Below are 23,152 nucleotides of genomic sequence, written 5' to 3'. Positions count from 1 at the left end.
AAGTTTTACTAAAAAACCGGAGGCATTTCTATTAAGTATTTTAGATAAAGAGATCCCAAAAAATCTAAGAGAGGTATTCTTGTATGCAACCGCAGCGGCTTGAATACTTATGGCCAAGAGATGGAAAGATCACGAGGCTCCAAAAATAACAGATTGGCAAATCAAATTACAGGAATTTGTGGAGACGGCTCAACTGACTAGCAAACTCAGAGGAAACTCAAAGCAAAAATTCGCGGAAAAATGGGATGGTTATAGAAGATATGTTCAAAAATACAATAATAGTTTTGACTCCGTGCTAGCATTCGAGTGATAAAGGAACTAAAAGGAGGTGGACAACAATTAAGGATTTATTATGTTTTCAGTATATATTGGAAAATTTATATAGAAAGGTTTATTGTTTTGTGTACGTTCGATTGTAAGATCAAACATATGCAAGGGGACTTGACAGGAAGTCAAAGTTGAAGAAAAGATTTTGTAAGATAAAAGGGGAAAAAAATATTTACTTTCATTATTATTTTTTGTGGGTGGGTGGGTGGGGGTCTGTACATATGTGTGTTTTTGTATGGAATGTTTGGGAGGAAATAAGACAGTAAGTAACAAATAACAAATTAAATATTGATGTGTGTAATTTTTATTTCTTAATTATATTTAGTGGTAGTATGGTTGTATTGTTTTTTGTAACATAAAATCATTCAATAAAAATTATAAAATAAAATAAAATAGACTGTGGTTTATAAACAAGCCATCTTTGTGTTTCTATACAAATAATTTAGATACATTGACCACTTGTGAACCTAACTTACACTCCCTGTGTTTTCTCGCTGCTGTACGGAAAAGCAGATGAACCTGGCCTTCAAAGAGTTTGCAAGTAAACCACTTTTAACTCACCAAACGTGTGGTCTCTTTCCGTGCAAAAGGAAGTGGGGAACTTTGGAAGCAGTTGAGAAGGGGAGATTTAACAGCCTATATTTCGACGCTACACTTTGCTGAACCTTTTGTGATATTAAATCTCTGCTGGGGTTCTCTCACCAAAGAATACTTGCCCCAAACCTGGACCCTGGCATCTAGGGAATTCTCCCTTTTATTACAGCTTGTATTTCCCCCTTTAACCAAAATGCACAATGCCAACACATTTCACCTGGAAAAGTCAGATACCCTGATCAATCTGGGCAAGTCTGGCGCCAGCATGGTAATCGCTTACCTTCTGCAGAAGCGCTCCGATGATGGCTGGCCCCTGGCATTGGACCAAGCTCTCCTGGTTGACTGGGTGACAATGGATGAAGTTCTTAATCAGCAGCAGGAAGGCAGCGACCCCGTTCCTTTCCAGTCTACCTTCTGTGGGTGGAGGGGGAAAGAAAACTGTTTTGAAGGAAAGGATCTTTGACCCATGGGAGAGGGAGGGCTGGCAGGAGCTAACAGTTTCAGGTTAAGAACGGACCTCCGGAACGAATAAAGTTCTTAACCCGAGGTACCACTGTAGTTGGTCAAGGGAGCCATGGACTCAAAAAGGTTGAAAACCTCTGCCACAAAGCTTTAATATTCATTAAAAGCAATAATTTAAAATGAGCCTTTATAGAGCAATGGGGTGAAGTGACCAGTGATGTTCAACAGAGGCTGACAAATAAATAAACAAACGGGTTTACACAAAATTCAGCCTGGATACCTCGATAACCGGAAGATTTCCCCAGTGGGATGACCATGCCCTGGGCGTTGCGGGAAGAGGTCAGCTCCGGGCCCACCAAGTCGTGGGTCTCCTGGTGGTCTTCTGACTCTTTCCTCTGAGACGCCACCTGGTCCAGGAGGGGGAGCAGTACCCCCATTCCACCCACACAATTCACCACGTCCTGCAAGAACCATAAAGCACTGTGAGACTATCGGAGGGCTCTCCCCCAGGTTGGCTGGTTTCTACACGTATCTGGCTGGTATTCACCACCGAATTCCAAACCAAGATGTGCTCTCCCAAGCCCTGCTAGTGCAGCGATTTGACTTCACCCCAGAAGGTGGACTCCAATGTCTCATGAGACAGAAAGGTGCCAAGAACCAGTTATGCTGGGGGTGGGTTATGAAGCTTCATTGCTTGAAGGACAGGGGCCAGCATCTAACTGATTAAAAGAGGTAAAAGGACCCCTGAAGCTAGGAGTGCCTGGCGTGCTCTGGTCCAGGGGGTCACAAAGAGGCGGACAAGACTAAACGACTAAACAACAACAATCCAGAACGTTTGCAATATAAAAAGTGGCAGGATTTCTGAAGAAAGCAATGGCTCTGCGGTGACAGGAAGCAACGCACAATGAATGCATATGCAGCAGCTGCAATGGGACTACTCTGAGGGAAACAAGCAACTGGTGCAAACCACTGCACTCCTGTCTCCTCTGCAAATTAAGCTCTCCAAAAATTCTGCCCCCCAGGGCCCACCTTTCTCCCCACGCCCATAGACCTAGAATGGAGTGAAGAGGTGACCCGCCCAACGGCTGCTGCGTCACGACGCCCGTACCTTGACATCCCAGTTCACCACTTTGTGCCCAGTCAGCCTCCCGTCAAAGAAGTGGTTTGGGGAAAGGTCCAGGCAGATGTTGTTCTTGCAGGCCTAGAAAGTCACATGAGAGGAAGGGGAAGTGGAAACTTAAGTATAAAGCTCTTGGTGGGGGAACTCACAGATGTGGTGAAAGAGGACACGTCCAAGCATGTGGAATAATAATAATAATAATAATAATAATAATAATAATAATAATAATAATAATAATAATAATAATAATAATAATAATATATGATTTATACTCTGCCCATCTGGCTGGGTTTCCCCAGCCACTCTGGGCGGCTTCCAGCAAAGTATGAAAACACAACAATTCATCAAATATTAAAAGCTTCCCCAAACAGGGCTGCCTTCAGATGTCTTCTAAAAGTTTGGTAGTTATTTTCCTCTTTGACATCTGGTGGGAGGGTGTTCCACAGGGCAGGCGCCACCACTGAGAAGGCCCTCTGCCTGGTTCCCTGTAACCTCGCTTCTTGCAGGGAGGGAACCGCCAGAAGGCCCTCAGAGCTGGACCTCAGTGTCCGGGCTGAATGATGGGGGTGGAGACTCTCCTTCAGGTCTACTGGGCTGAGGCCGTTTAGGGCTTTCAAGGTCAGCACCAATACTTTGAATTGTGCTCGGAAACGTACTGGGAGCCAATGTAGGTCTTTCAGGACCGGTGTTATGTGGTCTCGGCGGCCACTCCCAGTCACCAGTCTAGCTGCCGCATTCTGGATTAGTTGTAGTTTCTGGGTCACCTGCAAAAGTAGCCCCACATAGAGCACATTGCAGTAGTCCAAGCGGGAGATAACCAGAGCATGCACCACTCTGGCAAGACAGTCCGCGGGCAGGGAGGGTCTCATCCAGCGTACCAGATGGAGCTGGTAGACAGCTGCCCTGGACACAGAACTGACCTGCGCCTCCACGGACAGCTGTGAGTCCAAAATGACTCCCAGGCTGTGGACCTTAGGGCTTGTACCGCCTGTCGCTTCTTAGAGAGGGCTGATGCTCCTGCCTTGACGCTCACCTGTGGTGTGTAATACAGCAGCAATTTGCTGCCGAGCTCCAGGAAATCCCCTTCCGGCTTAAAGGGCGACGTCACATTTGGTCCTGAGCAGTAGAGTGCCTTCACTTGAGCAGGCTGGAGGACTTCGTAGAAGATGGAGACGGAGCCCAGGTGACCCTCTAGGGAGGTGGGAACCCCCCATTCGGTGTCCTGGCTGCCGGCCACCGTGACCGAAACCATGCCTTCCCGGGGGGGCTGCGGAGGGATGGGCGTCCAGGCATGGGGCGCCAGGGAGGCCGGGAACGATTGGGAGCGGTTGAGCGAGGGGTGGGATGGGAAGCCCAGGTCCGGCGAGTGGGACGGGGAGGGGTGGACGGCGGAGGTGGTGGTGGTCCGGTGGCCGGCTGAGCCGATGCAGCAGGAGGTGAAGGACTAGGAAAGAAGATTTGAAAATAAATAAATAAATAAATAGGTTTATTTGCACGAGAAGCATCACTTTTTCTCCTGCCTTGTTGCAAATGCGGCGGCCAGCCACCCAGACTTTTTTGCCTATGCCCACTCTACAGCCGGGCTAGGTTGTTCTCTTTGAGCCGGGCCAGGGTCTCTAACCAAAGCACGGGGAGTTTGAGGCTGGCGCAGCGAAGTTGTGGGGTCTGCTAGAAAAAGCGCCCACCGCAAACTCCACACACATCTGCCGGGGGGGGGGGGTTCAGGAGAGTGTTTGCAGGGTTACATCAGTCCCCTCCCCCCCAGAGTGGATAAAAATCAATGATTTAAAAAAAAAAAATCGGATTTAAATCAGATTTTAAAAAAAATAAAAAAACCAACGTTTGGTCGTGCTTAGACTAACCTTGTGAAGAATACGGAGAACACAAAGATTAGATGGACTATGAAAGAACTTAAGGAAAGAAGTGACCGAAGAACAGATGTAAAGGTGAATTAGACAACCAAGAGACACGTGGTGAATGCGGTGGAAGTCTTCTATAATATTTTAACTAGGATTTATATATTGTAATGTTTGAAGTATGAATTTGGAATTGATTATGAAAAGTATTTTTTCTCTTCATTCTTTTTTTTCTTTTATTTTTCGTCTTCTTTTCCAGTCTGCATTCTGGAAAATTGTGTAGATAAATGTTTTCATGTACGGTTATGTATTGTTTCTATTTCTTTTCATTTTTTTGGTAACATCTAATAAAATTTAATAAAAAAATAAAAATTAAATAAAGTGCTTTTGGAGGAGAAATGTCATGCTCTTCCATAGGTTTCCGTAAGATTATTTGGGGCAGTTTTTTCTAACGAGGAGGTATTATCACAGATGCTCGTTTTTGCCGTTCTCAAAAGGGTGAATTTGAAATTTGAATTTGAAAGAAAACATGCCTTTTCTTCGCAGGAAAAACTTTATAAAATAAACATACAGTGTTGAGGAAGAAACCTTAATCCCATCGTTCCTTTGCACATTTATGTACGCAGAACCAACCCCTTGCCTCTCAAATGAGAGGTTCAATGAATAGATTGTTTGGAGTGGATTAGATCTGCACAAGTGGCTAAGTGTGAAGCAGTGAAAATGAAAGTGCAACCTTGTGAGCAGAATACTCCACAAGTCTTGGGATCTTTGTGTAATCATTGTGCAAGTTTGTTATTACAAAAATGAAACCTTTATCTGGTTGTAAATACCAAGATTACAGAATGAGTTCTTCTGTAAGAAAATCAAGTCTTACTGGGTAGTGATTTAAATCGATTTAATCAAGTCTTTCTGGATAAGTCTTGGGATTTTTGTGTAATCCTTGTGCAAGTTTGTTATTCCAAAAATGAAACCTTTATCTGGTAGTAAATACTAAGGTTATACAAGCAAGAATGAGTCCTTCTGTAAGAAAATCAAGTCTTACTGGGTAGTGATTTAAATCGTGATTTAAATCGATTTGATTTAAATCCAATCCACCTTGCTCCCTGCTGCCCTCGTGGACTACAATTCCCATCAGTCCCAGCTCGAGAGGCTGTGGTTGCGTTCCCTGCAATTGCAAACCCCCATCAAAACTAGGGCGTCCTTCCCGGAAAATCAACAACACGCTTTGCTGGGCTTACGAGGACAGCAGGGAACATCGAACCTGTTCCTTGCAATTCGGATTAAATGAACCTGATTGGGTGGCGCAACACCGGACCCCAAATACTGGGCCCCCTCCTTTCCCAGCCTTTTTCGGGGGTCCTGAATGGCAGGGACAGCGCCTTACACAGAAGTCAGACCATTGCTTCAACCAACTCAGAGCATCCCACTTTGACTTGCAAGAGTTCTCCAGCAGCTCTGGCACGGAGCTTTCCCTCGATCCTGCAACGTCTTTCATTCTTACCTGGCTCCACCATCAGCTCAGAAACTTTATGCCCTCGCCAGGAGCCAGGGTGGATTTGATTTAAATCACAATTTAAATCACTAGTCAGTAAGACTTGATTTAAATCATTTTTTTTTACAGAAAGACTCATTCTTGCATATTTACAACCAGATGAAGGTTTCATTTTTGGAATAATAAATTTCCAGAGTAGTTTTTACAGTTATATAAAAAATTACAGATTTGGTTTTACTATTAGAAATACTATTAGAACTATGGATGGAGGCGCGTAACATTATACAAGAGGCAGCAACTAAAACCATCCCAATGAAAAGGAAATGCAAGAAAGCAAAGTGGCTGTCCAACGAGGCCTTACAAATAGCGGGGGAAGGAAGGGAGATAGTGAAAGATACAGGAAATTGAATGCAGATTTCCAAAAAATAGCAAGGAGAGACAAGAAGGCCTTCTTAAATGAGCAATGCAAAGAAATAGAGGAAAACAATAGAATGGGAAAAACCAGAGATCTGTTCAAGAAAATTGGAGATATGAAAGGAACATTTCGTACAAAGATTTCCACAATAAAAGACAAAAGTGGAAAGGACCTAACAGAAGCAGAAGACATCAAGAAGAGGTGGCAAGAATACACAGAGCAACTATACCAGAAAGAAATGGATGTCTCGTACACTCCAGGTATAGTGTGGTTGCTGACCTTGAGTCAGACATCCTGGAGAGTGAAGTCAAATGGGCCTTAGAAAGCATTGCTAATAACAAGGCCAGTGGAAGTGATGATATTCCAGCTGAACTATTTAAAATTTTAAAAGATGATGCTGTTAAGGTGCTACACTCAATATGCCAGCAAATTTGGAAAACTCAGCAGTGGCCAGAGGACTGGAGAAGATCTGTCTACATCCCAATCCCAAAGAAGGGAAGTGCCAAAGAATGCTCCAACTACCGCACAATTGCACTCATTTCACACGCTAGCAAGGTTATGCTTAAAATTCTACAAGGCAGGCTTAAGCAGTATGTGGACCGAGAACACCCAGAAGTGCAAGCTGGATTTAGAAGAGGCAGAGGAACCAGAGACCAAATTGCAAACATGCGCTGGATTATGGAGAAAGCTAGATAGTTCCAGAAAGACATCTACTTCTGCTTCATTGACTATGCAAAAGCCTTTGACTGTGTCAACCACAGCAAACTATGGCAAGTTCTTAAAGAAATGGGAGTGCCTGATCACCTCATCTGTCTCCTGAGAAATCTCTATGTGGGACAAGAAGCTACAGTTAGAACTGGATATGGAACAACTGATTGGTTCAAAATTGGGAAAGGAGTACGGCAAGGCTGTATATTGTCTCCCTGCTTATTTAACTTATATGCAGAATTCATCATGCGAAAGGCTGGACTGGATGAATCCCAAGCCAGAATTAAGATCGCCGGAAGAAATTTCAACAACCTCAGATATGCAGATGACACAACCTTGATGGCAGAAAGTGAGGAGGAATTAAAGAACCTTTTAATGAGGGTGAAAGAGGTGAGCGCAAAATATGGTCTGAAGCTCAACATCAAAAAAACGAAGATCATGGCCACTGGTCCCATCACCTCCTGGCAAACAGAAGAGGAAGAAATGGAGGCAGTGAGAGATTTTACTTTCTTGGGCTCCATGATCACTGCAGATGGTGACAGCAGTCACGAAATTAAAAGACACCTGCTCCTTGGGAGAAAGGCGATGGCAAACCTAGACAGCATCTTAAAAAGCAGAGACATCACCTTGCCAACAAAGGTCCGCATAGTTAAAGCCATGGTTTTCCCAGTAGTGATGTATGGAAGTGAGAGCTGGACCATAAAGAAGGCTGAATTGATGCTTTTGAATTATGGTGCTGGAGGAGACTCTTGAGAGTCCCATGGACTGCAAGAAGATCAAACCTCTCCATTCTGAAGAAAATCAGCCCTGAGTGCTCACTGGAAGGACAGATCCTGAAGCTGAGGCTCCAAGACTTTGGCCACCTCATGAGAAGAGAAGACTCCCTGGAAAAGACCCTGATGTTGGGAAAGATGGAGGGCACAAGGAGAAGGGGACGACAGAGGACGAGATGGTGGGACAGTGTTCTTGAAGCTACCAGCACGAGTTTGACCAAACTGCGGGAGGCAGTGGAAGACAGGAGTGCCTGGCGTGCTCTGGTCCAGGGGGTCACGAAGAGTCGGACACGACTAAACGACCAAACAACAACAATTAGAAATACATAGACAGATAATTGTGAAATTATGGTGAGGTTTAATAAGGTAACTCTTTATATCCGGACAACTTTTCTGCTGTACTTGATTATAATCGTTTCCTTAATAACAATTGAAACAATTGATTTAACTAAAACAATAACATCATAGCATATGTATCCATGTTTGTTAACAGATGTGGTTAAATGCGATTTTTTAAAAAAAACAAAACTTTGACTGAGTTTTAGCACACATGAAAAGCTTAAAAGAAATCCTCCTTTCCTGATGAATAGCCTTTGGACTAGAATGTAACTTAAATAGAAAACTCTCTTTAGAAAGATTTTTCCTCCAAAAGCGTTTTATTTTAAAAATCCGATTTAAATAAAAAAAAAATCTGATTTAAATTTTAAAAAAATCCGATTTTTAAATTTATTTATTTTTTTAAAATCATGGATTTTTATCCACCTGGTTCCCCAGTAATTGAATCCTGCTCCCTGCCAGTGCAGATGACCCACTATGATTTTTTTTTTAAAAAAATTGATTTTTATTCACCCTGCCAGGAGCCGCTGCCTGTTTTTTTTGCCCTCTCCTCTCCTGCTTCTGGGGTTTGATTCCCCGACTCTCTCCAAGGAAAGTCTTAATATGTTATCCCACCCCCCCCCCGGCAGACAAAATTACAGTTCCCTCAAAGCTGGAGGGGTTGCAGAAAGAGCCTCTACCTCGCCAAGGGAAGGGAACCGCAGTTGGGCCGTCTTCCGGAGTTCCCCGTCCACGTAGATGTTCACAAGGTTCTGGCCGAAGGGACGGCGGCCCGTGATGTGGACGACATCGACGCAGTGCTGTTTTTTTTGGGGGGGGGAGAGAGTGGAAGGAGGCATTTATGGGTCCATCGAGCAACATATTCCGCTCAGTACACTGGTATCTTGGTTCTCAAACTTACCGTATTTTTCGCTCCATAAGAAGAGGAGTTTGGATTTGATATCCCGCTTTATCACTATCAGAAGGAGTCTCAAAGCGGCTAACATTCTCCTTTCCCTTCCTCCCCCACAACAAACACTCTGTGAGGTGAGTGGGGCTGAGAGACTTCAAAGAAGTGTGACTGGCCCAAGGCCACCCAGCAGCCGCATGTGGAGGAGCAGGGAAGCGAACCTGGTTCTCACCAGATTACGAGTCCACCGCTCTTAACCACTACACCATGCCAGCTCTCATAAAAGGCGCACTCCCCCCCCCCCCAGAAGTAAGGGGAAATGTCTGTGCATCTTATGGAGCGAATGCACTGGACGGCAGAGGGTTCCCTCGGCTGCTGCTGCAGTCGCAAGCTGAGGGATGCCTCCGCAGCCGGAGCCATGGCTCCCGTCTGTCACTCGCTGTTAGATTAGATTAGATTTGATTTATTGTGGCCATTGGCCCATATCGAAACAATACATCAGAATTTATCCATAAACAATACAGTTTAAACAGTTCCAAGTTAAAACACCCATATAGAACCAATTTTACTTCAGTTAAGTAAACACTATACACAATAAGCTCCCTCTATGTAAACTGCAGTTCAGATCCATCAGATTTTGGGGGGTATACGTCTTAGTTCTGGCACTTATTGATGGTTCTTAAGTTTAGCTAAGCTGTCAGAGACATACAGTGATCCATTTCTCCTCTTTTGAAATAAAACATTAATCAGGTATCTAGCGACTGCAAGGGATCTACTTGTATCTTCGTCGTTTAATAAGTATATTATTTGGGCTTCCTGAGGACCGTCAGCAATTCTCGATAAATATGGGGCCAGAAACTTGGACCGTGCAGCCGAATGTAATGGACAACAGAAGATTATATGATATAACGATCCTATAGATCCACTTTTACAGTCACAGAGGAGTGAGATCTGACCGTTGGAGAGTCTGTTACCCAACACGTTTGATGGGAAAACATTGAATCTAGCCTTTATAGATTATAGATCTATAGATCTATAGATCTTATAGATTATAGATCTAGCCTTTATCTGCGTCACCACAGATAAGGTAGTTAAGTAAGATGGAAGTTTCGTTGGTGGTGTTAAGCCAAGGTTTATCGGCAAACAGGTGCCACCACCTGTCGCAATATTAAATTGTAAATCCATCTCCTCTAATTTGTGAGTTATAATTCTTTTGGCAGAAATTAAATCCAATTTTAATAGTAGAGATGGAGATAGTCCTAGGGACACAAGTTTCCCATGTATTATTTTTGCCCAGGGGCTAGGGAAGTCATCTCTCCAGAGACACTGTATCAAGTGGAGATTTGGAAGTTTATGCCATAATGCCAATGCATAATGTCGCTCGCTGTGAAGCCAGCAGAGCAGGAGCCGCTGAGACGCTCTGTGCAGCTCTCCCTTTTCTTGCTTCAAGAGAGGTCTGCCAGGGAGTGGACCGGCGCGGCCTCAAAAAACGTTGCTGACCCCTGGATTAGACCATGGGTCACCAGAGGACATTAGCAGCCCTGCTCTAGATTTTATCAGCCAAACACACACAGAGAACATACCCCCGCCCTATGATTTGCTCTGACAACGCCAAAAAACAACAAAGTGCAGGGTTGCCTAATGAGCTCAGCTTCTTCACGGCTCTCGTTTACAGTGGAACGTATCTCACATTCACATATTATTATTTTTTATTTTTTTAAAAAAGATATTTATTAAAGTTTCCAATTTTTTACAAACAAAAAGAAAAATCAAACATAAAAATATTAAAAACACATAAATTTCATAACTTATTTTCTCATATCTTATTTCCCCGACCTCCTCATACCTCCCCTTCTTGTATACCCAGTTTAGATTGTTTATACAGCAAATCTCAAAATCTTAAATTATTATCGCTTTAAATTCTTGCTTACAAAAAGAAAAGTCATTTTATCATAATTACAGCTTGAAACCACTTAATTTCAATCCAACATCATTCAACATTCCTTAATTTTGCAATATTTTTGTAAGTAGTCCTTAAATTTTTTTCCAGTCTTCTTCTGCCGACTCTTCTCCCCGGTCCCGGATTCTGCCAGTCATTTCTGCCAGCCCCATACAGTCAATCAGCTTCATCTGCCCGTATCTCACATTCACATAAACCCAGGCCAGGTCTGCCCTAGCCTCTTACTCACCCAGGCTGCGTCGTTGAACGGAAACTCTTGCAGGGCTACCGTCATGTACTCCTTTTTGGTGCAGACAGCCACCACCAGCGTCCCGTCGGCTGTGAAGAAGGCCTCAAAGCCCGTCCCGTTGGTGGTGAAGAAGCTGGGGGGATCAAAGAACAGAGCAGGTTACATCTGGCTGGCTGGATTTCTCCCTTGCTCACAAGAGCCACCCTAAGACCCAGTGCCGGATTTCATAGAATCATAGATTTGGAAGAGACCACAAGGGCCATCGAGTCCAACCCCCTGCCAAGCAGGAAACACCATCAGAGCACTCCTGACATATGGTTGTCAAGCCTCTGCTTAAAGACCTCCAAAGTAGGAGACTCCACCACACTCCTTGGCAGCAAATTCCACTGTCGAACAGCTCTTACTGTCAGGAAGTTCTTCCTAATGTTTAGGTGGAATCTTCTTTCTTGTAGTTTGGATCCATTGCTCCGTGTCCGCTTCTCGGGAGCAGCAGAAAACAACCTTTCTCCCTCCTCTATGTGACATCCTTTTCTATATTTGAACATGGCTATCATATCACCCCTTAACCTCCTCTTCTCCAGGCTAAACATGCCCAGCTCCCTTAGCCGTTCCTCATAAGGCATCATTTCCAGGCCTTTGACCATTTTGGTTGCCCTCCTCTGGACACGTTCCAGTTTGTCAGTGTCCTTCTTGAACTGTGGTGCCCAGAACTGGACACAGTACTCCAGGTGAGGTCTGACCAGAGCAGAATACAGTGGCACTATTACTTCCCTTGATCTAGATTTACATATAAGCTAAACAAGCTATAAGTTTAGGGCCTCACTCTCTTGGGTGCCCCCAAAAAAATGTAAATGAAAAAAAGAACTGGATGTACATTTCCAAAATGTAAGATAAAAAACAAATAAAATGAAACCTGCACCATTTTAAGTTAGAGCTTAATAATTACTTCATTATTAATATAGTAAAGCTAAAGGGACCCCTGACCATTAGGTCCAGTCGTGGCCGACTCTGGGGTTGCGGCGCTCATCTCACTTTACTGGCCGAGGGAGCCGGCGTTCAGCTTCCAGGTCATGTGGCCAGCATGACTAAGCCGCTTCTGGCAAACCAGAGCAGCGCACGGAAACACCGTTTACCTTCCCGCCGGAGCGGTACCTATTGATCTACTTGCACTTTGATGTGCTTTCGAACTGCTAGGTTGGCAGGAGCAGGGACTGAGCAACGGGAGCTCACCCCGTCGCGGGGATTCGAACCGCCGACCTTCCGATCGGCAAGCCCTAGGCTCTGTGGTTTAACCCACAGTGCTCCCCGCGTCCCTATATTATTAGTATACTCCTCCTTAATTGTATTTCAGTTCAACAATTACTTGGATAAAATACATATTTTGTTATGTGCAAATGGCTTTAGATTCTCTGTTTAGGGAAGCTTTTAATGTTTGACGGTCTATTGTATTTTAATATTTTGTTGGAAGCCGCCCAGAGTGGCTGGGGAAACCCAGCCAGATGGGTGGGGTATAAATAATAAGTTGTTGTTGTTGTTGTTGTTGTTGTTGTTGTTGTTGTTGTTGTTGTTGTTGTTGTTATGTCCATAAATTACCATATAACATATATTCAACAGTGACAATTTACTGCTGACAAAGGACAGCTGGACATATAAAGGGCCCCATTACCTCCAGTAACTTAGGGCCTCATCAAACCTAAATTTGGCCCTGCTGAGACCCTCACACCCCCGGGGGCACCAGGGATCCATAACAGGGTGTTCCTGGGGTTGGGGGAAAAATTTGCAAAACACAGTCCTCGGCTAGAAGCAGCCGGATCTCAAGCGTGCTGACTGTGCAGATAAATAACGTTAGGAACCCACAGAAGTATGCCTGGCATCTTCCTTATACAGTGGTACCCTGGTGAAGCAAAGGCTGCAAGGTTTTCAACTGGGGCAATCAGAATAAGATCCACTACAGTGGTACCTCTGGTTAAGTACTTAATTCGTTCCGGAGGTCCGTTCTTAACCTGAAACTGTTCTTAACCTGAAGCACCACTTTAGCTAATGGGGCCTCCTGCTGCTGCTGCCGCACGAGGTACTGTATTTCTTTTGCAATTCACAGCAGGCAAAGAAACCAGATTGACTGATGCCTATGAAAAACACAGGGAGGACAATACAGTGGTACCTCTGGTTATGTACTTAATTCGTTCCGGAGGTCCGTTCTTAACCTGAAACTGTTCTTAACCTGAAGCACCACTTTAGCTAATGGGGCCTCCTGCTGCTGCGCGATTTCTGTTCTCATCCTGAAGCAAAGTTCTTAACCTGAAGCACTATTTCTGGGTTAGCGGAGTCTGTAACCTGAAGCGTCTGTAACCTGAAGCGTCTGTAACCCGAGGTACCCCTGTATTTGACTATTGATTCAAAACTCCTAAGATGTATTTTATATAATTGACTTTTCATTTCTACTCTTTGTATATCGTACTGTTGTTTTATCGCTATTGTCAGGGAACTGCCATCGGCTCAGGGGGGAGAGGGGAAAAGCAGGGTGGATTACAGAGAGCCCCCAAAGATCGTGGAAAGCAGCACCTCCTCAGCGGAGGAGAGTAACCACGCCTCCAGTGGAGAGGAGCTTCAGGGCTCGGAGGAGGCGTGGTGGTGCCAGGACACCTTGCCTGGGCAAAGCGGGGGAGAAGAGAGGTCCTCCGTTACCCACGCCTTCCCTGCACAGTAGGCTTCCGCGCAGAGAGGGGAGGCACAGACTGGGCGTCAAGAAACTACTCTGCTGGGGAAGGTTTAAGGACCACCTGTTGGGATACTGCCAGGGAGATAAAGCCCATCATGGCCCCCACGTCGCCTGCCGGACGATCCATCGATCTCCCGTAGGCACGCAGTATCAGCAATTAGCGACATGAGTTTCTAGAAAATAGCTTGCCACATTCCAGAGCTCACGCACACTCTATCAGCAGATAATTCACAGCAGAAGTCGCACGCAGGAGAGCATTATTTACAAGTTTTATTCAGCATTGATCAGAACAAAGAAAAACATGACTGCCTGCATCAGTGTCTCCAGACACAGAGAGAAAACGAAAGCAATAGGAAACATAAACATCCTGTGAACAGGAAATACGCAGACTCTGTGACTCTCAATGTCTGCTCCCTTTTAAGGTGGAACAGAAATATCCTAACACCACCCACTCTCAGATTCCGCCAGTGATTGAGCCAGCCACGGAATAGTGGCGCTCTGGACAGATAACGTTTATTTTGGCATCCATAGCAAGGCTTCGCGCCCGAGCAGGGAGGCATTTGCCTGCTTGCTCTTGAGCAACCCCTTGGAACCTTTACAGCTATGGCCGATGGCTGACGCAAATAAAGATTCATTCATTCCGCCCCCACCCAAACCCAGCCCGATTTCCACTGCCCCCTTCCGACCGACCTGTACAGCTGTTTCCGCTTCAGCCTGGCCGTTTCCTCCGGGAAGTCCTTGGCCTCTTCGACGAGGCACACCCAGGCGTGGAAGGCGAAGCCGCTCCCGGGCCACTTCTGGATGGAAGGCACCATAATCCCCGCCATGCTGGGCGTGAGGTCGAAATACTGCAGGGCTCGCTCGGCGCCATCTTTCCTGGCCATACCAGAGAGGGCCCGGATGACTTGGACGGTGTAGGGGTGAGGCCCCTTGCCCTGCTCGGTCCGGAGGAGCTTCAGGAGCTGCCTCAGTTCCCCCGGCCGGATGGACAGGCCGCCCAAGACCTGTCACCAAAAATGAAAAAAACCGGGTGATAATTAGTGTTGGAGGTGTAACAGAATGACTGGAACATTAAACCACATGTGGTGGTCATGTCCAGAAATTAAGAAATATTGGAATATGATACACGAGGAAATTAAAAAGCTAATAAAAACATCACATAATAAAAGAGCAGAATCATACTTATTAGGAATTTTGAATGGTGACATCCCAAATGACAAAATTAATATTTGACCTGTACAACAGCAGCGAGAATGGTAATAGCCAATAATTGGAAAGGGAATTACGTCCCAACCAAAGGAGAACGGCTGAATAAATAATGCAAATACTTGGAATTAGCAAAGGTGACTGATTTGATAAGACCAAAACCAATACAATCCAGAAACAACGGAAATGTTTAAATGATTATTTATGTAGACAAAGATTCAGCGTAAGGTATTGGTTGTGTTTAGATTTATGAAAGATTTAGAAAACTTATTGATTAGCAGATTTTTATGAGATTGTAAGGGAAAAATACGGAATGTATATAAGAAATGCAGTGTAAGCGATGGAATTCAATCAATGAAATTTTATTATTGAGATATTTGAAGAATAAATTTGGAGGAAATTCTTCCGACTTTTCTTCTTCTTCCATTTTTTCTTTTTATTATTTCTTTTTCTTTTCTTCCTTTTTTTGTTCTTTTTTATATATGTGTACTTATCTGAAATATGTATGTATGTATGTATTTGCAGTATTTTGCTTGTAAGGTAAAGGTAAAGGGACCCCTGACCATTAGGTCCAGTCGCAGACGACTCTGGGGTTGTGGCGCTCATCTCGCTTTATTGGCCGAGGGAGCCGGCGTACAGCTTCCGGGTCATGTGGCCAGCAGGACTAAGCCGCTTCTAGCAAACCAGAGCAGCGCACGGAAATGCCATTTACCTTTCCGCCGGAGTGGTACCTATTTATCTACTTGCACTTTGAGGTGCTTTCGAACTGCTAGGTTGGCAGGAGCAGGGACCGAGCAACAGGAGCTCACCCCGTCGCGGGGATTCGAACCACCGACCTTCTGATTGGCAAGTCCTAGGCTCTGTGGTTTAACTCACAGCGCCACCCGCGTCCCTATTCCTCTTAATACCCCACAATATTTCCTACCTAGGTTATGTCAAATAAAATTTAATAATAATGATAATAATGATAATAATAATAATAATAAAGACCTGCAGGAGGTAGAGGAGGTTCTCAGAGCACTTGGGGTCCAGCTCCTGCCCCGTGGCGCACAGGGCATCCAGCAGGCAGCTCACCATTCCTGCCTTGACGCAGGTGGTACGGCTCTGCAGTGAGGCGTCGCAGATTTTCTTGAGCCACTCGGAGAGGAAGCTCTGGAGCTCCCGCGACTTCAGTTCCGGGATCCACATGATCAGGATCAAAAGGGGCTGCTCGTTGTGGATCAGGCGTGTGGGAGAAGAGCTGTGGTCGCCTTCGACGGCCTGAAGTGGGGAGAGAGTCAAGTTGTCATCATTTTTTTTTTAAAAAAATTTTTTTATTAAATTTTCTGTTTTACAATTTAAAATACAGTCATACCTCGGGTTACAGACGCTTTTTTGGATTACGGAGCGCCGAAACCCAGAAGTACCAGAACGGGTTACTTCTGGGTTTCGGTGGCCGCGCATGCGCAGAAGCACCGAATCACAACCCGTGCATGTGCAGATGCGCCACTGCAGGTTGCGGATACTGCGGGTTGCAAACGTGCATCCCGCACGGATCACGTTCACAACCCGAGCGTCCACTGTACAGTCGTACCTTGGAAGTCGAACGGAATCCGTTCCAGAAGCTTGTCCAGCTTCCAAAACGTTCAAAAACCAAATCGCGGCTTCCGATTGGCTCCTGCAGCCGATCAGAAGCCCCATCGGACCTTTGGTTTCCAAAAGAACAGTTGAAAACCGGAACACTCAATTCCATGTCTGCGGCGTTTGGGAGCCAAAACGTTTGGGAACTAAGCTGCTTGACTTCTAAGGTACGACTGTACTCATTTAAACATCCTTAAAATACCAATGACTTCCCTTCCTCTCTTTCCATGGTTCACTTTGCATAACATAAATCCCTGCATATTTTACGAACACTAAACCATTCAGCATTCCATTATTGCAGCAATCAAAACCGGTCCATGGGGTCACGAAGAGTTGGACACGACTAAACGACTAAACAACAACAAAGGTAACGGTAAAGGGACCCCTGACCATTAGGTCCAGTCGTGGCCGACTCTGGGGTTGTGGCGCTCATCTCGCTTTATTGGCCGAGGGAGCCGGCGTACAGCTTCCGGGTCATGTGGCCAGCAGGACTAAGCCGCTTCTGGTGAACCAGATCAGCTCACAGAAACGCCGTTTACCTTCCCGCCAGAGTGGTACCTATTTATCTACTTGCACTTTGACGTGCTTTTGAACTGCTAGGTTGGCAGGAGCAGGGACTAAGCAACGGGAGATTACCCTGTCGCGGGGATTCGAACCGCCGACCTTCTGATCGGCAAGTCCTAGGCTCTGTGGTTTAACCCACAGCGCCACCCGCGTCCCAGCGCCACCCGCATCCCAACTGTTTGGAGGTAGACTGTTTGAATTGTGCATTGCTGTCTGAATTGTGCATTGCTTTCTAACGATTTGTTGGGTCTCTGGACCGTAATAAAGATTGAATGATTGATATTACGCCTTTCATGCAACTGAACTGTGGACGGATCCTGCTTAGCTCTGCCAGCGTGCTGGCAGATTTTAATTCTCTCTTGTCAAAAAGATCTCACCATGTTGAGGAGTTCCTGCAGCAGTTTCTTGGTCGGCTGACTCTGGCTCTTCAAAACTTCATATAAGTGTGAATAGCCAATTCTTTCTTTGAACACCTCCTGAAAAATGCAGGCAGCCGTTAAGGATTAGCGAGAGCAGATCACGCCATTAATTCCCGAATTCCCACCCAAAGCAAACTGGGGAGGGGGAATTAGGGAGAGGCGGCTCAAACTTTTCTATTCTGCTTCAAGTACGATTTGGGATTTCTCGTTCCGCTACCCTGACTTCCATATATGCATTTGCCGGGAGCTTATGCGATTAAGAAACAACATGAATATAGCACAGAATTCAGTTGGCCAAGGCAAAAGTGGGTGAACAGCAATTTGTTTTGTGTTTGAGCTCTTTATTAGGTAGCAAAAATTATATCCTGGCTTGATTGTAACCAAACCCCTCTAAGCAGTTTACAGGAAGTGTTGAAATTGCCAATGAAAACAAGTACTTCTAAACATTTAAATGAGCGTTCAGATTAACAGCAAAAGATTTGAACGTGCAAGCATCTACGCGTTTGGGTTTTATGCGGCAGCTGTAGCAGGGCGAAGTCTACAGATCAAATTGGTCGGATGGGTGCAAAAGGGGTAAGGCAGTCCCACAAGCTTTCAGCATGAAGACTGTTCAAATATTAAACAAAACACAAAAAGAGTGTCGAGTTCAGTTAAAGCTAAAGAAGTCAGTGGAATAAAATCAGTGTAAAGTCGGAAAGCCCTTTCCCGGTCATCAAGATGCTCCCAACTTGAAAGAGAGATCTTAGTTGCTTCTCATGTTTTGTTTTTGTTTGTGGCACATATGAATAATAAAGCGAGCATTCAGATCTAGGTAGGAAATATTGTGGGGTATTAAGAGAAATAGATCACCCATCTCCAGCCAGCCTAGAGTTTAGGACTTCGGAAGAACTTTACAGAAGTTCACACGCAAAACACACCGCCCACTTTCAAAACGGCCGACGCTTAGAGTAGACCCACATAAATTAACTTGGGTCCCTTCATTTGAATGGGTCTATTCTGAGTATAATCTAGTTCAGGCATAGGCAAACTCTACAATTCCCATCATCCCTGACCACTGGTCCTGTTAGCTAGGGATGATGGGAGTTGTAGTCCCAAAACATCTGGAGGGCCGAGTTTGCCTACGCCTGATCTAGTTGAACACAACCCCATCTTTTTAGGTTCCTAGACGCTGACTCTCTTCTACAAACCCCAGATCAGAATCTTAAACGAGAATGTATCTGAGACTCCAGACCCGAATTGGACGGGACACCCCAGAATTATAGAAGGCACCCCAGCTTCAGACTGGATCCTGGGATGTCCCATTTTGGATCTTGTGAAAGCATGGCCCTGAAAGATGGGCGTCCCAGTTTTCCTCTGCGGGATGTTGGTGGGTGTGAGACTCTAATCGCATCTTCGTTTAAATAATCTTGTTAAAAGTAAGAGGATAATTCCTCTACTCGCTGCCAGCAGTGTTATCTCAAGCAAATGTACTTCCCCCAAGGAAATACACAGGCAGGTATCTGGTATGGAATTTGGTACCGCACACAACATTTTCAAGTTTCGAGCTCTCATGATTCAAGAAAATAGATCTTGCCTCATGTGGGTATCAAATGAAGCCACGTCTTGACAATAATATACTGTCTTTCAAACCACATGCAGAGAGCTGTGAGAACTCACACCTTTTTTTCTCCCTTGGACTACAAATGCATTTTTAGTAAACATTTTAGATACTTTTCCTCTGGCAACAGGGTTGCTGAGGCTGCTACCTGTCTTCCTAGTTATCTCCCGCTTGGACTACTGCAATGTGCTCTGTGTGGGGCTACCTTTGAAGGTGACCCGGAAACTGCAATTAATCCAGAATGCGGCAGCTAGACTGGGGACTGGGAGTGGCCGCCGAGACCACATAACACCGGTCCTGAAAGATCTTCATTGGCTCCCAGTACGTTTCCGAGCACAATTCCAAGTGTTGGTGCTGACCTTTAAAGCCCTAAACGGCCTCGGTCCAGTATACCTGAAGGAGCGTCTCCACCCCCATCATTCTGCCTGGACACTGAGGTCCAGTGCCGAGGGCCTTCTGGTGGTTCCCTCGCTGCGAGAAGCCAAGTTACAGGGAACCAGGCAGAGGGCCTTCTCCGTGGTGGTACCTGCCCTGTGGAACGCCCTCCCACCAGATGTCAAAGAGATAAACAACTACCAGACTTTTAGAAGACATCTGAAGGCAGCCCTGTTCAGGGAAGTTTTGAATGTGTGACATTTTAATTACAGATAGGTAGCCGTGTTGGTCTGCCATAGTCAAAATAAAAAAATTCCTTCCAGTAGCACCTTAAAGACCAACTAAGTTACTTCTTGGTATGAGCTTTCGTGTGGATGCACACTTCTTCTTGGTCTTTAAGGTGCTACTGGAAGGAATTTTTTTTATTTTGACATTTTAATGTATTTTTAATCTTTGTTGGAAGCCGCCCAGAGTGGCTGGGGAAACCGAGCCAGATGGGCGGGATACGAATAATAAATTATTATTATTATTCCTAAGTCTCCAGCTTTAGCTGTATATATTATTATTTATTGCATTCTTATCCCACTTTCTTTTCCTCCAAGGAGCTCAAGCTTGCATACATAGTTCTCCCATTTAATCCTAACAACAACCCTGAGAGGTAGTTGAGGCTGAGAAGCAGAGACGGGCCCAAGATCACCCAGTGAGATGCTTGGCTAAGAGGGGATTCAAACCCTGGTCTCCCAGGTCCTAGTCTGACGCTCATACCACTGCGCCACACTGTCTCTTTTGCTGCTCATCCTGTGCTCCTTATTTATTTTCTATTTAAAAAAATGTTCCGAAGAGGCGAGGAATACGTGTCCCTTACCTTGGCCGAAGGAGAGTTGCTCATGATAGACGTGAGCACTCCGATAGCGTGGATGGGAATGGCGTCAGAGTTGTTGTCGAAAACCTGAAGGCGAAAAGGAAGGAGGCAGGTGAGAAATCAAGACCCAACATCTGTCTACCTGGCAGGGTGGAAAATCTCGGCTGCGATGGGCCGCCCAACTTCTGAAGCTCTCCCAAGATGGCTTCCCTTACCCTCGAGTGAATACCGTCTCGTAAACAGACTGTACAGTGGTACCTCGGTTTAAGTACTTAATTCGTTCCGGAGGTCCGTTCTTTACCTGATACTGTTCTTAACCTGAAGCACCACTTTAGCTAATGGGGCCTCCTGCTGCCGCCACGCCGCAGAGCACGATTTCTGTTCTCATCCTGAAGCAAAGTTCTTAACCTGAAGCACTATTTCTGGGTTAGCAGAGTCTGTAACCTGAAGCGTATGTAACCTGAAGCGTATGTAACCCGAGGTACCACTGTAATGGCGACTGCTACCCTGGGTTCCTGGGTTCTGTTTAGCTCTTCGATAAGCCTAACAAGTTACAGATAGGTAGCCATGTTGGTCTGCCATAGTCAAAATAAAAAAATTCCTTCCAGTAGCACCTTAAAGACCAACTAAGTTAGTTCTTGGTATGAGCTTTCGTGTGCATGCACACTTCTTCAGATACACTGAAACAGAAGTTGCCAGATCCTTCTATATAGTGAGAAGGTGGGGAGGGGTATTACTCAGAAGGGTGGTGGGAATGGGAGATTGGCAGATAGCTGAGATGAGCCTGTTGACGACTCTTAATGACTGCAATAGGTCTTACAGGAAAAGGCAAGGGGTGAGAAGGTGAAAAATGGCTTAGTCATGTATAATGAGATAAGAATCCAATGTCTCTGTTCAGACCAGGTCTATCCATGGTTTTAAGTTTGGTAATGAGTTGCAATTCAGCAGCTTCTCTTTCCAGTCTATTTCTGAAATTCCTTTGTAGTAAAACAGCTACTTTGAGATCTTGTATAGAATGTCCTGGGAGATTGAAGTGTTCTCCTACTGGTTTCTCTGTTTTGTGTTTCTTGATGTCAGATTTATGTCCGTTTATTCTTTGGCGTAAGGTTTGGCCTGTTTGTCCAATATAGAGAGCCTAACAAGGACGCTGCAAGAACTGGATCCTCTCTGCTTTCAAGGGAGGAACGGCAGCGGGTTCAAAGCAAGCGCAGAAACAAGGTGCTTAAATCATATGAAGCGGTTTGGGGATGCAGTCCTTCCACCTATGACATTAAGCCGCGGCACGTATCACAAAAAGCAGTCGCATTAAATTAATGCCGCAAGGCACACCAGAGGCACGAGCAAGAGAGACATTGAAAAAGAGGGGCAGAGACGGTTTCACCATTGCCGCTTGCTGCCCTGGGCTCCTTTGGGAAGATAGAGAAATAAACTAAACTCTCAAAACCGGCGTTTCTGTTCCACCGCATTGTCCTCTGCTCGGAAGTGGCAAATCGTGACCCGCGCACGTGTGGGTTGCGTTCACTTCAGGATGTGAACAGGGCATCCAGAGGTACCACTGTACCAGAATTTTAGAAGACATCTGAAGGCAGCCCTGTTTAGGGAAGCTTTTAATAGACTATTTCATTTTAATATTCTGTTGGAAGCTGCCCAGAGTGGCTGGGGAAGCCCAGCCAGATGGGCGGGGTATAAATAAAAAAATGTTGTTGTTGTTGTTGTTGTTGTTGTTATTCCAAGGCCTCGTTTTTGGCCAATATCTGTTCTTGATCTCCAAGTCACCGTCTCACCCTGTGCAGGGCACATAACATCCCAATTATATGTTGGCAGTCTCTTTGGCGCGCATCCAGAATTTTAAGTAAACTGACAGCGTGGATTTTCCAAAGTCATTACAACACACACAAACACACAGAGAGAAGAAGAACCTACTTCCGAACTACTAAGCCTGCAATGCCACAAACCAAGTTAGGAAGAAGAGATCTGAAAATCCACATGAAATGGGAGGGAAGTCTTTGAAACGTCTGCAAAGGGAGGAGGCCGCAATTGGGTTTGCTGACTGCAGAACAGGAGGGGCAGACGGAACAACAGGATGAAATGGGACCCTAACAGGCTGGCAATACCTGAACCATCACATGCAATCCTCTGCCATTTCTTGGATGGGCAATGGGGGCACAATTCTGGACTCCTTACAAACTCACTCCCTGCCTCTCCAAGTCTCACAGCAAGAATTGCCAGAGCTGCCCCCATTATATAGTGGAAATACAACATAAACACAATAGAGCGGTACAGTGGAACCTCGGGTTAAGAACTTAATTCGTTCTGGAGGTCCATTCTTAACCTGAAACTGTTCTTAACCTGAAGAACCACTTTAGCTAATGGGGCCTCCTGCTGCTGCTGCACGATTTTTGTTCTCATCCTGAAGCAAAGCTCTTAACCCGAAGTACTGTTTCTGGGTTAGCGGAGTCTGTAACCTGAAGCGTTTGTAACCCGAGGTACCACTGTATTTACTTCCGGGTTTGCCACGGTCGCAACTTGGATCGGGCCTAAGTAGAGGCGGTTTTAAGTAGAGGTTCTACTGTAAACTTTATTATTACTTTCAAAAGAAGACTGTCATGCCATTATTGTTTTTAACCTG

At 45.2% G+C, this 23,152-nt stretch overlaps 1 protein-coding gene across 7 annotated transcripts in view; it reads right to left on the bottom strand.

Moving 5' to 3' along the window:
* The window catches only part of NBEAL2 (neurobeachin like 2), a 242,208-nt gene that overhangs the window by 73,087 nt on the left and 145,969 nt on the right, over window positions 1-23,152 (bottom strand). For all 7 annotated transcript variants that reach the window (XM_081163423.1, XM_081163421.1, XM_081163425.1 and 4 more), the window contains 10 exons: window positions 20,527-20,610; window positions 17,648-17,746; window positions 16,077-16,346; window positions 14,571-14,884; window positions 11,162-11,294; window positions 8,764-8,883; window positions 3,537-3,947; window positions 2,492-2,584; window positions 1,664-1,844; window positions 1,202-1,335 (listed from right to left, as the gene is read on the bottom strand). In XM_081163423.1, coding sequence (XP_081019549.1) covers window positions 1,202-1,335; window positions 1,664-1,844; window positions 2,492-2,584; window positions 3,537-3,947; window positions 8,764-8,883; window positions 11,162-11,294; window positions 14,571-14,884; window positions 16,077-16,346; window positions 17,648-17,746; window positions 20,527-20,610 — 1,839 coding nt within the window. The remainder of the gene's footprint in view (window positions 1-1,201; window positions 1,336-1,663; window positions 1,845-2,491; window positions 2,585-3,536; window positions 3,948-8,763; window positions 8,884-11,161; window positions 11,295-14,570; window positions 14,885-16,076; window positions 16,347-17,647; window positions 17,747-20,526; window positions 20,611-23,152) is intronic.

Source organism: Podarcis bocagei (genome assembly GCF_964188305.1).
Source record: "Podarcis bocagei genome assembly, chromosome: 12".
Classification (NCBI taxonomy): Eukaryota; Metazoa; Chordata; class Lepidosauria; order Squamata; family Lacertidae; genus Podarcis; species Podarcis bocagei.
Note: the sequence above shows the minus strand (reverse complement) of the source record. Positions and strands in the feature narration are given on the sequence as shown.